The sequence below is a fragment of the Mastigoproctus giganteus genome, chromosome 1 (genome assembly GCF_048544385.1).
Source record: "Mastigoproctus giganteus isolate SK-2022 chromosome 1, ASM4854438v1, whole genome shotgun sequence".
NCBI lineage: Eukaryota > Metazoa > Arthropoda > Arachnida > Uropygi > Thelyphonidae > Mastigoproctus > Mastigoproctus giganteus.
This window is the reverse complement of record NC_143575.1, coordinates 126,309,172-126,325,194: the sequence shown is the minus strand read 5'-3', so window position 1 is coordinate 126,325,194 and position 16,023 is coordinate 126,309,172. Positions and strand designations below refer to the sequence as shown.

The 16,023-nt window shown below is 39.3% G+C and overlaps 1 protein-coding gene across 1 annotated transcript in view; it reads right to left on the bottom strand.

The window, feature by feature from the left end:
* Positions 1 to 16,023, bottom strand: part of Uggt (UDP-glucose-glycoprotein glucosyltransferase) — an 820,111-nt gene that overhangs the window by 377,326 nt on the left and 426,762 nt on the right. The window contains exon 28 of the mRNA XM_090386735.1: positions 1,186 to 1,237. Within this exon, the coding sequence (XP_090242861.1) occupies positions 1,186 to 1,237 (52 nt within the window). The remainder of the gene's footprint in view (positions 1 to 1,185; positions 1,238 to 16,023) is intronic.

Sequence of the window (16,023 nt, the reverse complement as noted above, 5' to 3'; positions counted from 1 at the left end):
GGCAACGAGAGAAAGATGTACTCTTGATCTGGTTATCAGCAGTGATTCTTATGCATTAAGAATCTACGGGTAAAAGACCAATTGGGTGGCAGTGATCACAGTGTACTGATGTGGGATTTAATTAAAGACATAACTACTGTAAAGGGAAGAAAGAAAAGTATGTTCCAATTGAAGCAGTGCAAGAATCACTTTAACCCTTGTCGTGACTCTAGTTAATCTATTAGTCTGTGTATCTCCCCAAAGCTATCGGTTTTCCGACCTAACACTGCTCAATACCATCAGAGCATATTCTTTCACCCCTTCTATTAAAATGTATCCCATCTCTGTGAAAATAGTCTTTTCTGTCAACAAGCACAGACCATGCTGAGAAAAATTCTATCCCATTAGCCTTGCACGGTCTCTCCAGGGCTGAATTGATTGACAAGACTATCAAATAAATATTCCATCCTATAGTGTCTGGGCAGAATTGCAGATGCATTCAAATTTAATCTTAATCGCAACTTTTTCCCAACATTTCCCTGAACTTGTTAAGTAAGCCCTCAGATCTCCTACTCTTAATATCATTAGTGCCCACGTGTGCAACAATATCACTCTTTTGGGTCCTTAGAAGACAACTTCTGCTCTACAAAGTCATTTCCTTTTGCACCTGGCTGATATACCCACCTACCCTTTTCGTACAATATATTTCCCATTTCCCTGACAACAGAGTCACTGACAATAACTATACCTCCTGTGGTACCAGTGCATTCTTGATTAGTTCAAAGGTATATTGGGGAAAAAAACTATTTAGGAAAGAACAAAAGTTGTTTGGAATCTTAAAGTTTCAAAAGTATTCACTAGGAAACAACAGGACGGGTATAAGGGTCATTAGGGCTAGTATTTTGTAAACATATGGAGAACATGCCCAGAAGTGGAAATCAATTGTTAAGCTGAGTGGGTGATCTGAAGACCTCCATGTCATGGCAGTGAGCTATTCTTTGTATATCTTTTCTTAGTGTCATTCTATTAGGTGACCAAGAAACTAGTAGAGGTTGTTCTGGAATGTGATTCTCATATAAAATAGTTTGTATAGTAAAGTAATTCTTTTATTACTGATAATTTTTTATTTTCAATAAAAACAAGATTGCAAAAGGAAATTCAACATAATATCACAAATAAAAAAAGGCAACTAAAGCTATAACTTACCTTCAAGCAGGAGATATTCTAATTCAAAATCAGCATAAACTTGACTTTCTACCTAAGAATGAAAGTAAAGTTAAGTTTTATCAAGTAATAACTTTGAAAATTGCTAATTTATGTAAATTTAATTCTAAGTCTAATTTATATTTGTCACAAAAGAATCAAAAATAGTAATTTTTGATCATTTTCACAAGCTACTAACCAGAACTTTTTTATAACTTAAAAAGGATTGGTTTTTCTCATATTTTTGTTTCAAAATTATAAGTGCAGTTATAATTTTGAAACAAAATTATACTCGGCCTCGGAAATTACTCAATGATGACATTTGAAGCACGAGAGAAGTCTATTGCATTTGTTCATTGCATTCATATAAGAATGATATACAGGGTGTTTAAAAAATAATGGTATAATATTTTCAGGGCAAAAAGAACCACTTAAAAATAAGAAAAAAAAAGTCTCAGAAAATATGGGTCTGCAAATCAGCCCATTGCAGAGATAAACAGCATTCTTGATAAATATTGTTACACAGAAGTGTTTGCGTCATTTGTGCATTTAATTTTTAGAAGAGTGTGAAAAAGTCCACAAATGTGCAGTTCTCAATTTAAATGGACACAAGGAATGCAATTTCAAACAAAACACTGATAACAGGTACACGTGGAAGGTAAACATGCAGGAGTAATGTACCCAATACTACTGTACACACAATCATGTGATATTGTAACCTCTTCCTCCTGCTCAGTGAAGGAACTAGTAGTACAAGGTCTGTTGCCAGCACTATGAACAGGAGAGACTGCATCTACTGGGATGGGATACACTTAAATAGAAGGGGTGCAAGAGTGTTTGCTGATGCTATCAAGGCAGTTTTAGGTGGGATGGAAAACTGCTAGCTTGAGGGGATTCAGAGACTAAGACATTAACAGTAGCTGCAGGCAGAGGTGAAAGTGATGCTTGTTGTACTGCTTCATTTAGAATGAGCAGTAGCTTGGAGGGCAGGGTGCTGGGGTTTTCAGGGTCTGGTGGGAGTCATCATGAAACAAATAAATATATTGGCTGTAGTAGGGTACCTAAGAATAAGAATAGGTGCATGTACACTGAAGGGACAGAAATCATGTCATACCTACATAGTAACGGGCAGGCCCACCTTTCACCAAGATAAGGGCAGTCACACGGTGAGCCAATGAGCCCAATAGTTCACAAAAGCGTTCCACAGTTACTTCAATCTATGCTTGTTGCACCCGCTCTCCATAATTCTGATGCATTCCTGGTGAAGGATCCAAAGCTCGAATGGACCTTTTCACAGCATCCCAAAGATGCTCCAAGGGGTCCATGTCTAGTGAACAAGGAGGCCATTCCATGGTGGTAAAACCTGCGGAATGCTCTTTGAATGTTCTAGTCACCACGGCTCTGCGGGGAGGCACATTGTTCTGCTGGAAGAGTCCATTGCCCTGTGTTAACAATGGGACTCTGGTGGGTTGGCAGTTCCTATAATCTATTGTGGGTAATTGCCTGATGGTCTTGGTGGAGATGTTTCTGGCACCTCCCTCATTGAAGTCAGCAGTGATATGTGCCACTGTCACACACTGGTTGGCTGAAACAATGCAAGATAAACGTCGCTGCCCACGTTCATCCACCACCTTTCTCCACCCACAGCGCTGTACACGATGAGATGTTATTCCAGAAATGGCATTTTCCGCACACTCTTGGCACTGTCAAAGTGGGATAGTGCAATTTCGGTTAATTCAAGACATTTATCCATACTAAAAAGGGGTGGGTTTGTCCACTAGAGAGGGGGGTGACAGCATCACGTTGCCCAGGAAACCAGCTATCCCATGAATTCTGTCCTTTCACTGTATACTTGCATGTATATTGATGCTAGGAGTACAGTAAACAAATTTGACGAATTTGAAGTGCTGGTCAAGACATCAAAGGCAGATATTGTTGGGATATCAGAAATGTTGTGTCACACAGGTATAAGGAATGCAGAATTGAAATTTGGAAGTGCAATGTTTAAATAAAAAGGACAGACAGGATAGGAAGGGAGGAGGGATTATGCTGTTAATTAAAAAACAAAATCTAAGGAAGTGCATCCAGTTAACATAGATCGACAGTGCAATGTTGAGTCAGTTTTGTGTGAGCACTGGAAAGGCAAAAATGAGAGTAGGCATGTTTTATAGCCCTAATGAGTATGACGAACAGTTGTACAGGAAATTAGAGTGAGCCAGTAAATCAGATTGTATTGTAATGGGGATTTTAACTTCCCAGATATTAATTGAAACACATGCATTGGTCACTCACACACTAACAAGACTTTTGGATTTATTGCATGATTGTTTTCTACGGCACCATGCTCGAGAGGCAATCAGAGAAAGTAATACTCATGATCTGGTTATCAGCAGTGATTATTTGTACAATAAGAATGTACAGTTAAAGAACCACTAGGTGGCAGTGATCACAGTGTACTGACGTGGGATTTTCTTAAAGATATCATTACCATTAATGGTAAAGGGAAGGGTTTGTGCCTTTGCAAAGGTGACTACAGTGGTTTAAGACAATTTTTAAATTCTATACAGTGGGACCAACTGATGATGTTATCCACAGCAAATTTTAAATGAAATACGATTATGAAATACGGTTCAAGGTTTAGGCCTAAATGGATGTCAGATGAACTAATGAAACTTGTGGCAGAGAAGAAAAATGTATGGGATGCATATATGGTGACACAGAAGCTTATGGTAGATATAAGCTAATCGGTAATCAAGTCACAAAGGAGGTTAGGCACGTGAAGGCAGATAACGAGAAATCTTTCGCAAAGGATGCTAAGAAAATAAGCAAACACTTTTTTACTTATATAAACTCTATAAGGAAAGGGATGAATTAGTTCAGTCCACTTAATACTGATGGTTCGACTGCTGATGATACTGCTCAGATAGATTTTTTTTTTTTTTTTTTTTGATTTGGTAGTTGTTGGCGCATCGGCTTCTGTGGCCATATTGCACCTCCCAAGGTTTTTGCAGTACTTTGATCCAAGCCCGAGGCGGGAATCGAACCCGCGACCTTTGGGTTGCCGGGCAGGTACTTTACCCACTCGGCTAGCTGACAAACTGAATGAGCATTTTGCATCTACATTCACCAGAAGAATTCTGTAGGGAAGTGGAGGACAGAAGCTTATTAAACTCTAACAGGGAACTTAATGATTTTGTAATAAATGAGAGCAAAGTGGAGGAGAAATTGTTGAAGTTAAACGTAAGAGAAGCACTTGGGGTGGATGGGATCTATCCAGTTATATTAAAGGGGGCGGCAAAGTAAATAAGAAAACCCTTAGCCATAATTATGAGAGCATCATTGGATTTAGGGAAAGTCACCACAGACTGGAGATGTGAAAATGCATAAATAATTCACAAAGGGAGATCAAAGGGTGATAAGAGTAATTACAGACTGATTAGTTTAACTTCTGTTCCGGGGAAAATAATGGAGTCACTAGTTAAAGGAGCATTGCAGGATGATCAAGACAAAACTGCAGCAATAATTCAGATGCAGCATGGGTTTGTGAAGGGAAAGTCTTGTGTGACAAATTTGATTGGATACTATGATGTTTAAAAAGGAACTGGATGCAAAAAATAATTTTGATATCTTATACATCGAATGGAGGTAAGCTTTTGATACTGTTGCATATATGGAAGACTACTGTACAAATTGGAGTAGTATTGTATTAAGGGTAAGTTGCTACAAGGGATAAAAGGATAATTTAGTGGCAGAAGACAGAGAGTGGTAATTGATGGACATTGCTCTTCGTGGACTAATGTTATTAGTGGAGTCCCCCTAGGGTTCAGTGTTGGGCCCACTGTTGTTTTGTATATTTATCAATGCTATTGATATCAGTCTAGATGTCCAAGTATGCAGATGATACAAATGTTTGCAGGGTTGTTAATGAGTGTAATGGTAGTGTGGTACTGCAACAGGATCTAGAAAAGTTGGGCAGATTGGCTGAGAAGTGACAACTGAAGTTTAACCTTGACAAATGCAAAGTACTGCATATGGGTAGCAGTGATCCAAGAGAAACGTTCCAACTGTGTGGTACTACACTGAGGGTGGTAGAAAATGAAAAGACCTCAGAATAACTATGTAGTCAGATATGAACTTTTCTGAGCAGTGCAGACAGGCTGCCAGAGCAGGTCATGGGGTATATGTCAATGATATACAGGAATTTTGCTAGTAGGAGATTATCCCTTTGTATAAGGCAATGGTCAGGCCACGTCTTGAGTACTGTGTACAGGTCTGGAGGCCTCATTTTAGGAAGGATGTGGCAAAGCTTGAGTGAGTACAGAGAAGGGCAAGAAGACTGTTGAGGGGAACGAAGGAGTCCTCTTACGAAGAAAGACTTTTAAGTTGTGAAAATTACAGTGCGTGGAGACTAGGCACCTGCGAGGTGATCTGATTGAGATGTATAAGGCCTTGAATGGGTTGAGCAGACTCAATTCTGATGGGATTCTTCTGCTTGCTGAGATTACGAACATGAGGGGGGGATATAAATTCAAATTGAGGAAAGAGTTTTAGAATAGGTGTGCTGAAATTTGCCTTTAGCTAGCCGGTAGTTGATTGCTGGAATAAACTTCCATCTGTGATTGTGGAAGTTGAAAAACTTAAATAAATTCAAGGAGGAACTGGAAAAACTTTGAGGGAATGGTAGTATGAATTTTTTTTTTTTTTGGGCTGATGTTACATAAGCTTGTTTTCTTGCATCACATGCTTCTGTTACTACGACTACTTTACATTTCCTGTAGATTAAGTGTCTCTGAGGTGTTTTTTGTTGTGGCATTTACTGTAGTTCAAATTTAACACGGATGGTGTTTACACTAATGCACAGTATACAGACATGCATTTCATGTATGGTAAATGCTAATGGTAGCATACTCTAGGCTACACATTTGTACCATAAGGCTTTCCCAATTGAAGGCACCCAGATACTTTTTCTAGGATACATCAGCACCTTAGAGAACATGGATGTTTTTTATTCCACAGGGGTGAGGGAAGGCCAAGATCAATTAGTACTCCAAAACTGGAGGAAAGGGTGCTGCCTTAGAAGAGCATGTCAACCACAGTATCGTTTGGCAGATTTTGCATCAACAGCTATTACACTCCAACAATATTTAATGTTGTTCAAGTTCTCAGTGCAAATGACTACCCATGAAGAGTCAACCTCAGCCAATGGATGCTGCAAAAATGTATCAGAAATCCTGTGTTGATGAAGACGGTAACATTTATAGTGTCAAACAATCTGGTTTATGCATGGTGGTGAACCAGGACATTTTTCTTTACTTGGGAGAGAACATATGAGCAAAAGATATGGTGCACAATGGATAGAACAAGGTGGACCCGCAGCCTGGCCTTCCAGGTCACTTGACCTAAATCCCATGAATTTTTGTATCTGGGGCTCTGAAAGTACTGGTGTATTCAACACCTGCCAATATGGTGGAAGAACTACAATGGTATGTTCAATATGACTGTAAGCAAATCAGAGACATAGCAGGGATTTTTGAAAGAGTATGAACTTCAATGATGAGAAGTATGCATTGCTTCATTATGAACAACATTTTGGAAATCTGCTTTAAGAGATGCATGTAAGGTAACATTTCGAAATTGCAAAACCATTGTTGAAAATAAAAAAATGGAGATTATGTTTCATTTTCATTGCTCACATTCACAAATCAATGGTGTGAATCATGTAAACACTTGTTTACATGATTCACAGTAATCCACCCTAACCAAAAACGTCTAATTCAGAAATGGCTGATTTGTGGAAATGTGTTTACTGAGAATTTTAGAGTTCATTTCATCCAGAATTTTTTTTTTTCATTTTTTGAAATATGGTGTAATTCTGTACCATATATTTCAAGTTTTCTTGGGTGCTTATCAACTGCACAACCTAGGTCTGCTGTATAACAATTCTTTCTTCTTTCATAATAGTATCTAGTATGTTTGCTCTGATAGAACTGAATCTGAAAACCTCCACTGCTACATATATTTCATTAACAACATGAAGAAATACTAGAAACCTGTCTCCAAAAAAATTTCAAATTTGTAAATGATATATATTGTTCATTAACAAAATTAGGGCTGCCTTGGAATTAAAAGATCATTTTCCAATGAAAACTTGTGTGTGATGTAGTAACATTCAGCAATAAAGCACATTCTCACATAATATCACGTCCTCATAAAATCTTTATTCTTGTTTCAGACAATCCACAACCTTCGTAAAAGACGTTTGTCTAAGACTAACAATCATCCTTCTGGTTTAGTCTGCCAAGGAAGCAGAAATAAACAAACAAATAAAAAAAATAAAAAAAAGTTGCTATTTTAAATTTGCACTTAAGACACCAACATAACTAGCCATAATGATCTCAGTACATGTGGCATGTCAGCAGAAGTGTGCCAGGAGTGTGCAGCACCTGTGTGCAAAAATTTATATGGCGACCCATTAATTACTGATGTTATAGAGGCAGTGTTAGGTGGGTCGGAAAATGGCTAGCCTGGGGGGGATACGCAGACTGAAAGGTTAAAGTGCCCACAGGCAGATGCAAAAGTGATTCTTGTGCTGCTTCTATTGTAATGAGCAGTAGCCTAGAAAGCAAGGCAATGGAGATCTCCAGGACTGCTGGGAGTCAGTGGAACAAATAAATACATGGACTGTGTTATGGTAACTAAGAGTAGAAGCAGGTGCATGTATACTTGCATGTACACCAATGCTAGGAGTATAGTTAATAAATTTGATGAGCTTGAGGTGCTAGTCAAGACATCAAATGCAGATATTGTTGGGATATCAGAGATGTGGTGTCACACAGAAATAAGCAGTGCAGAATTGGAATTTGGGTAGTACAATATAGTTGTAGTAGCATGTGCTGCAAGAAAGCAAGTGTATGAACTTATGCAGCATCAGCCAAAAAAAAAAAAAAAAAAAAAAAATATCACACCATTCCCTCCAAATGCCTGTCCAGTTCCTCCTTAAATTTATTTAACCTATCAACTTCCACAATTACAGATGGAAGTTTGTTCCAGCAATTAACCACCTGCTGGCTAAAGGCAAATTTCCACACATTTATTCTACATCTGTCTTTTCTTAATTTGAATTATTGCCCCCTTAGGTTCATAATCTGAACAAGTGGAAGGATCCCATCAGAATTCAGCGTGCTTAACCCATTCAAGGCCTTATACACCTCAATCAGATCACCGCACAGGTGCCTAGTCTCCAGCCACTGCAATTTGCAGAACTTAAGCCCCTCTTGGTAAGAGGATGCCTTCATTCCCCTCACCAATCTTGTTGCCCTTCTCTGTACACACTCAAGCAAATCTACATCCTTCCTAAAATGAGGCCTCCAGACCTGTATGCAGTACTCAAGGCGTGGCCTGATGATTGCCTTATACAGAGGGACAATCATCTCCTTTTCCCTGATAGCAAAATTCCTATATGTCATTGACAAAACCCCCCATGACCTGCCCTGGCAGCCTGTCTGCATTGCTCAGAAAGCTTCATATCTGTCTGCACAATTACTTCCAGGTCTTTTTCATTTTCTACCACCTTAAGTGTAGTACCACACACTCGGTACGTTTCTCTGGGGTTACTTCTAGTCATATGCAGCACTTTGCATTTGTCAAGGTTAAACTTCAGTTGCCACTTCTTAGACCATCTGCCCAAATTATCTAGATCCTGTTGCAGTAGCACACTGCCATTACTGTCATTAACAACCCTGCCAACCTTTGTATCATACGCAAACTTCGACACTAAGCCTGATCTACCTTCATTAATATCATTGATAAATATAAAAAACAACAGTGGACCCAACACTGAACCATGTGGGAGTCCACTAATAACATTAGTCCACAAAGAGCAGCACCCACTGATTACCACCCTCTGTCTTCTCCCACTCAACCATCCTTTTATCCATTGTAGCAACTTACCCTTATTACCATTCTGCTCCAATTTGTACAATAGTCTTCCAGGTGCAACAGTGCCCTGAAATCCAAATATATGATATCAAAATTATTTTTTGCATCCAGTTCCTTTGTAACCACATCATAATATCCTATCAAATTTGTCAGACAAGACTTTCCCTTAAACCCATGCTGTGTCTCAATTATTGCTGCAGTCTTGTCTAGATGATCCTGCAATGCATCTTTAACCAGTGACTCCATTATTTTACCCAGAACAGCAGTTAAACTAACTGGTCTGTAATTACTTGTGTCACCCTTCGATCCCCCTTTGTGAATTGGGGATACATTTGCACATCTCCAGTCCGTGGGGACCTCCCCTGAGTCCAAGGATGCTCTCATAATTATGGCTAAGGGTTTGCTTAGTTGCTTTGCTGCCTCCTTTAATATAACTGGATAGATCCCATCCACCACAGATGCCTTTCTTAAGTTTATCTTCAATAATTTCTCCTCCACTTTGCTCTCAGTTATTACCAAATCATTAAGCACCCTGCTACAATTTGTTAAGCTTCTGGCATTTTCAAACCTTAACTCCTCATGTGTACAGAAAAGATAGACGGGACAGGAAGGAAGGAGGGGTTATGCCATTAGTTAAGAAACACAAATTGTAAGGAAGTGCATTGAATTGATATTGGTGGACAATGCAATGTTGAGTCTGTTTGGTGTGACATAAGCATTGGGAAAGGAAAAATGAGGGCAGGTGTGTATAGGCCTAATGAATCTGATGAGTATAATGAGCAATTGTGTAGGGAAATAGAGTGGGCCAATAAATCAGAATGTCTTATAATGGGGGATTTTAACTTTCCAGATATTCACTGGAACTTGTGGGTTGGTCACCCACACACTAGCAAGACTTTTGTAGATTTATTGGACGACTGTTTTCTACAGCAACAAGTTCGAGAGGCAACCAGAGGGAGTAATACTTTTGACCTGTTTACCAGCAGTGATTATTCATGCATTTAGAATTTGCAGATAAAGGAACCACTGGGTGACAGTGATCACAATGTACTGATGAGGGAATTACTTAAAGATATAACTACCAAAGCAATGCTAAAGGGAAATTTTTTGCTTTCATAAAGGTGACTAAAGGGGTCTCAGACAGTTTTTAAATTCTGTACAGAGGGATCAACTAATGATGTTACCAATGTTGAATTCTAAATGAGAAGCCTTCAGGGGCTTAATTTTGGAGGATACTAGGCTTTTCATTCAAACTAAGAAATACTGTTCAAGGTTTAGGCCTAAATGGATGTCAGATGAGCTAGCGAGGCTCGTGGCAGAGAAGAAAAATGTGTGGGATGTATATAAAGTATCAGATGAAACAGAAGCCTATGGCAGATTACGAGAAATCCTTAGCTAAGGATGCGAAGAAAAATAGCAAAGAGTTCTTTACTTATGTAAACTCTAAGTAAAAGGGATGAATCAGATTGGACCACTTAACATAGATGGGTTGACTATTGATGATCATGCTAAGGTACCTGATAAACTGAATGAGTATTTTTGCCTCTACACATAAGGAGTTATTCAATGAGGGGAGTGCCAGAAGTTTATCAAACTCTAACAGGGAGCCAAGTGATTTTGTAATAACTGAGAGCAATGTGGAGGAGAAATTGTTGAAGTTAAACATAAAAAAGGCACCTTGGGTGGACAGGATCTATCCAGTTATATTAAAGGAGGCAGCAAAGGAAGTAAGCAATCCCTTAGCCATAATTATGAGAGCTTCCTTGGATTCAGGGGATGTCCCCATGGACTGAAGGTGTGCAAATGTATCACCAATTCAAAAAGGGGATTCAAAAGGTGATACAAATAACTATATACCTGTTAGTTTAACTTGTGTTCCGGGTTGGTTGGTTGTTTTAGGATTTTATGGTGCATTAAACTTGTGTTCCGGGATAAAATAATGGAATCACAGGTTAAAGAAGCATTGAGGGATCATCTAGACAAGACTGCAGTAATAGTTAATAGTCTTGTCTGACCAATTTGATTGGATACTATGATGTGGTCACAAAGGAACTGAATGCCAAAAATAATTTTGCTATGATATACTTTGATTTCAGGAAAGCTTTTGATACTGTTGCACATGGAAGGCTCCTGTACTAATTGGAGAGGTATGGCATTAAGGGTAAGTTGGTACAATGGATAAAGGGATGGTTGAGTGGGAGACAACAGAGAGTGGTAATCAATGGACACTGCTCTTCGTGGACAAATGTTATTAGTGGAGTTCCCCAGGGTTTGGTGTTGGGCCCATTGTTGTTTTGTATATTTATCAATGATATTGATGAAGGTATATCAAGTTTAATGACCAAGTTTGAAGATGATACAAAGGTTGGGAGGGTTGTTAACGACAGTAAAGACAGTTTGCTACTCCAACTGAATCTAGATAAGTTGGGCAAATGGACTGAGAAGTGGCAACTGAAGTTAAACGTTGACAAATGCAAAGTACTGCATATGGGTAGCAATAACCAAAGAGAAACGTACCAACTGTGTGGTACTAAACTCAGTTAAGTGGAAGGCGAAAAAGACCTGGGGGTAATTGTGCAGTCAAATATGAAGTTCGCTAAGCAGTGCACATGTGCTGCCAGGGGAGGTCATGGAGTCTTATCAATGATATATAAGAATTTTGTTAGCAGGGACAGGGAGGTTTTTTTTTTTTTTTTTTTCTTTGTTAGTTGTTGATGCATCGGCTTCTGTGGCTATATTGCACCTCCCAAGGTTTTTGCATTTTGCATTTTCTATTTTGATCCAAGCCTGAGGCGGGAATAGAACCTGCGATCTTTGGGTTGCCAGGCAGGAACTTTACCCACTCGGCTAGCCTGGTCGGCGACAGGGAAGTGATTATCTGATTATACAAGGCAATGGTCAGCCCACACCTAGAGTACTGTGTACAGGTTTGGAGGCCTCATTTTAGGAAGGATTTAGAGTTGCTAGAACGAGTACAAAGAAGAGCAAAAAGATTGGTGAGAGGTGAACAAAGAGGTACTCTTACCGAGAAAGGCTTAAGTTCTGCAAATTGCAGCACATGGAGAGTAGGTACCTGCGAGGTGATCTGACTGAGGTGTATAAGGGTGGTAGATGACTTTCATCAACCGGTGAATTTTTTTTTTTTTTTATGCGAACCCCAAACACAAGAGGTATTAGAACCTATAGTACTTAGTACCGTGCTTGGGTTGGAGGTTGAGAAGACAAAAGAAGATATTTGTTGACATTAGACTTGAACTTCTGTGGATTGTAACATTACGTATGAAGAAGGTTATTCCAGAAAACGGCAGTTGAATGAATAAATGAGGAAGATGAAAAGTTGGTTCTGTGGGTTTGAAGTTGGACATTTAATGAAATGGATGTTGGCTGGTGGCGGCACGTGTTCGGACTGTTTTGAAAGAGAGAGCGGGAATCATAGAAGCCAATTCAGAAGAACAGTGCCCATGGAAGTATCTGTAAAAGAGGCATGCAGCAGAAACAGTGCGTCTATGAGAAAGTGAGTGGAGAGACTGTTAGAGATGAATCATTAATTAACCTAACTGCCCTCTTCTGAATGGAATCAAGAAGCCTGAGAGAAGTTTTGGGGGCACTACCCCAGATGTGGGAACAATATTCCATGTCAGGGCAGATTTGCGATTTATACAGAGTGAGCAGCTGTCTGGAAGAAAAGTAACGCCGAGAGCGAAAGAGAAAACCAAGTTTTTTAGAAGCAGAGGAAGCAATATTTGTAATGTGCTTGTGCCAAGAGAGATTAGAAGTCAGGGTAATCCCCAAAAGAGATATATCATTTTGCCTAGAAATCGGAGTGTCACTAAAGATAAGCATAGGAGCAGAAGAATCCTTTTTGCGAGATATAAGACAAGACTGAGTTTTAGAAGGGTTGAAATCAACTAAGTTGTCTTTGCCCCACTGGAGAATTACCCGAAGATTGGAATTTAAGGAATTGGTAGCAGATTTTTGAGAAGATGAAGCTAATTGAGCTGGGCAAGGTTTCTCAAAATGAAAAGTGGAATGCAATGTGCTATCATCGGCAAAACTATGGATAGGATTTCCAGTCAATGGAAGAAGGTCATTGATATACAAGAGGAAAAGAGTGCGGGAAAGAACTGAACCTTGGGGGACACCGGCATTAGTGGAGAAGTTAGAAGACAGAGAGCCATCTACCATCACCCTCAGTGAGCGATCAGAGAGAAAACTGGATAACCAATTACTAAAAACAGTTGACAAACCATAAGATGGAAGCTTGTTCAGAAGACCTTTATGCCAAACACGATCAAAAGCCTTTGAGATGTCAAGAGCAACTACTTGTGTTTCACCGAACCTTTCCATTGAATTAGTCCATAAATGGGTAACATAAGCCAGAATATCACCAGCGGATCGACACTGACGGAATCCATATTGGCGATCATTGATCAGATGGAAGGTTTCTAGTTAGTTCAAGAATTGGCGGTTAATTGATTTCTCCATTACTTTAGAGAGAGTAGAAGTAATTGCAATGGGACGATAATTGGATGGAAGGGATTTATCACCCTTTTTAGGAACTGGCTGGATATGAGCAAATTTCCAAGCAGAAGGAAAAACACCTTTGGAATAAGAAAGTGAAAAAAGGCGGCAAAGAATAGGAGTAAGTTCAGGAGCACAGTTTTTGAGAACGAGTGGAGAAATACCATCAGGACCTGGAGCTTTCTTAGCATCGAGATTCATCAAAATCCTTCTGATATCCTTTTGACGGAAGACCACAGGAGGCATTGAATGGAGTGTGTTGGGAATGGTGGCAGGTGTTTTACCAAGATCATTAATATGCGAGCTGGAAGAAAAATGGGATGCTAGCAGGTCAGCTTTACCCTTGGCCGAAGTGACAACAGAACAATCTGGTTTGGACAGAGGTGGGGAGCAGAGATGGGCAAAAGTTGCGGCCAATAGCTTTGGCAAGAGACCAGAATGCTCGGCTACCATTAGGGCAAGAAGCAAGTTTTCTACTCTTAGCCTGTTCAAACTCTAGTTTGGACTGATTAATAACTGCTTTACAATTGTTGCGAGCTTTGGTGTAGGCAGAAAATGAAACTGAAGAATTAGAAACAAGCCAATTACGATATGCAACATTCTTCTCTTGGACAGCCTTAGCATATTTATTGGAAAACCAAGGTTTAGATAAAGGACGAGATTTTAAAGTGGAGTGTGGGATAAAGGATTCCATTCCTGCAAGAATAATTTCACTGACACGATCTGAGCAAACGTTGACATCAGAACTTTTGAAACAGTAATCTGACCAAGGAAAAGAAGAAAAGAAGTATCGCAGGTCATCCCATTTTGCATTCTTGTAATGCCAAACAACACGAGGTTGGGAATAGCCATGAGATAAAGGTTCCATTGGAGAAGAGACAATCACCAAGTTGTGATCTGAAGTGCCTAAAGGAGCTCTCACTTCGACCGTGTACTTAGAAGGGTTGTTTGTGAGAAAAAGATCAAGCGTATTGGCTGTATGATTAGGATTGTCCGGTATTCTTGTAGGTAAATGAACAATCTGTGCTAGGTCATTAGTAATTGCAAAAGCCTCAGCATCTCGACCTGCTGGGTCGGTGTGACTAGAAAACGGAAGCCAGCTGGGGTTGTGAACATTAAAATCACCAAGGAAAATTACCTCACTGTTAGGAGAGTTGGACTGGAGAAAGTCAAGTTGCAACGAGAGGAAGTCAAAGAGCTCCAAGTGATTAGTCGAGTTGGGAGAACGGTAGAGACAACAGATGAATTTGACACAATGAGGTAGAGAGATTTTGAGCCAGAGAAGATCAAAGAGAGGAGATTCCTCTCTTTGCACAATTTATAACGTAATTGTAAAACTAAATTTGGAATACTAAGTCCAGGTGTGGAGACCTCATCTAAAAAAGACATTTGAGCTTCTTGAAAGGGTCCCAAATATGGGCAACTTGCAAGAGATCGGCAAAAGTACAATGGTATGAGAAAATACTTTATATGGGCCAATGAGCTTGGCAACAAGGGACTTTAAAGGGCAGCATGATTAGGGTTTATAAGGCTCTAAGAGCAGTTCGTAAAATGAATGAAGGGAAAATGTCACCGTCTTTCCTCAGAGAGTTCGACACAGATTGTTCATTTATCTACCAGTACCAGACAATCCCAACCACATGGCCAACATGCTTGATCTTTTTATCACAAAAAATCCTTACACGTACACGGTTAACGTGAGTGGTCCACTAGATACCTTAGATCACAACTTAGTGATGGTCTCTTCTCCAATGGAGCCTTTATCTCATGGCCATTCTCAATCTCATGTTGTTTACCATTACAAGAATGCACAATGGGGACTATCTGCAACATTTCTTTTCTGCTTTTCCTTGGTCAGAATACTGTTACAAATCTTCTGATTCAAAGTTTTCTCATATACTGAAATTATTCTTGTTGGAATGATTCTTAATTCCACACTCCACCTTAAAATCTCATTCTTTATATAAACCTTGGTTTTTCCAATAAACATACTAAGGCTGTTCAAGATAAGAAAGTTGCATACTGCGATTAGCTGGTATCTAAATATACAGCTTCATTTTCTGGCTAGACCGAAGCTCGGATAGTTCTAAAGCAGTTATTAGCATTAGTATATGATGCAAGAAAGCAAGCTTAAACAATATCAGCCAAAAAAAAAAAAAGGGAAAACCCTTCCCATTTCACCCATCCACTCACTCCAAAAGTCTGTCCAGGTTTTCCTTGAATTTATTTAAGCTATCAACTTCCAGAATAGTTTAGGTCTGAAGCCTGAGGTTAGGTAAAAAGTTAACTAACATAAAAGTTAGTGCAATTGCCTCATTTCTGTATGTAGCCAACTATTTAAGTAGTTATAAATTGGAATCATTACATATTGTTACTTATTCT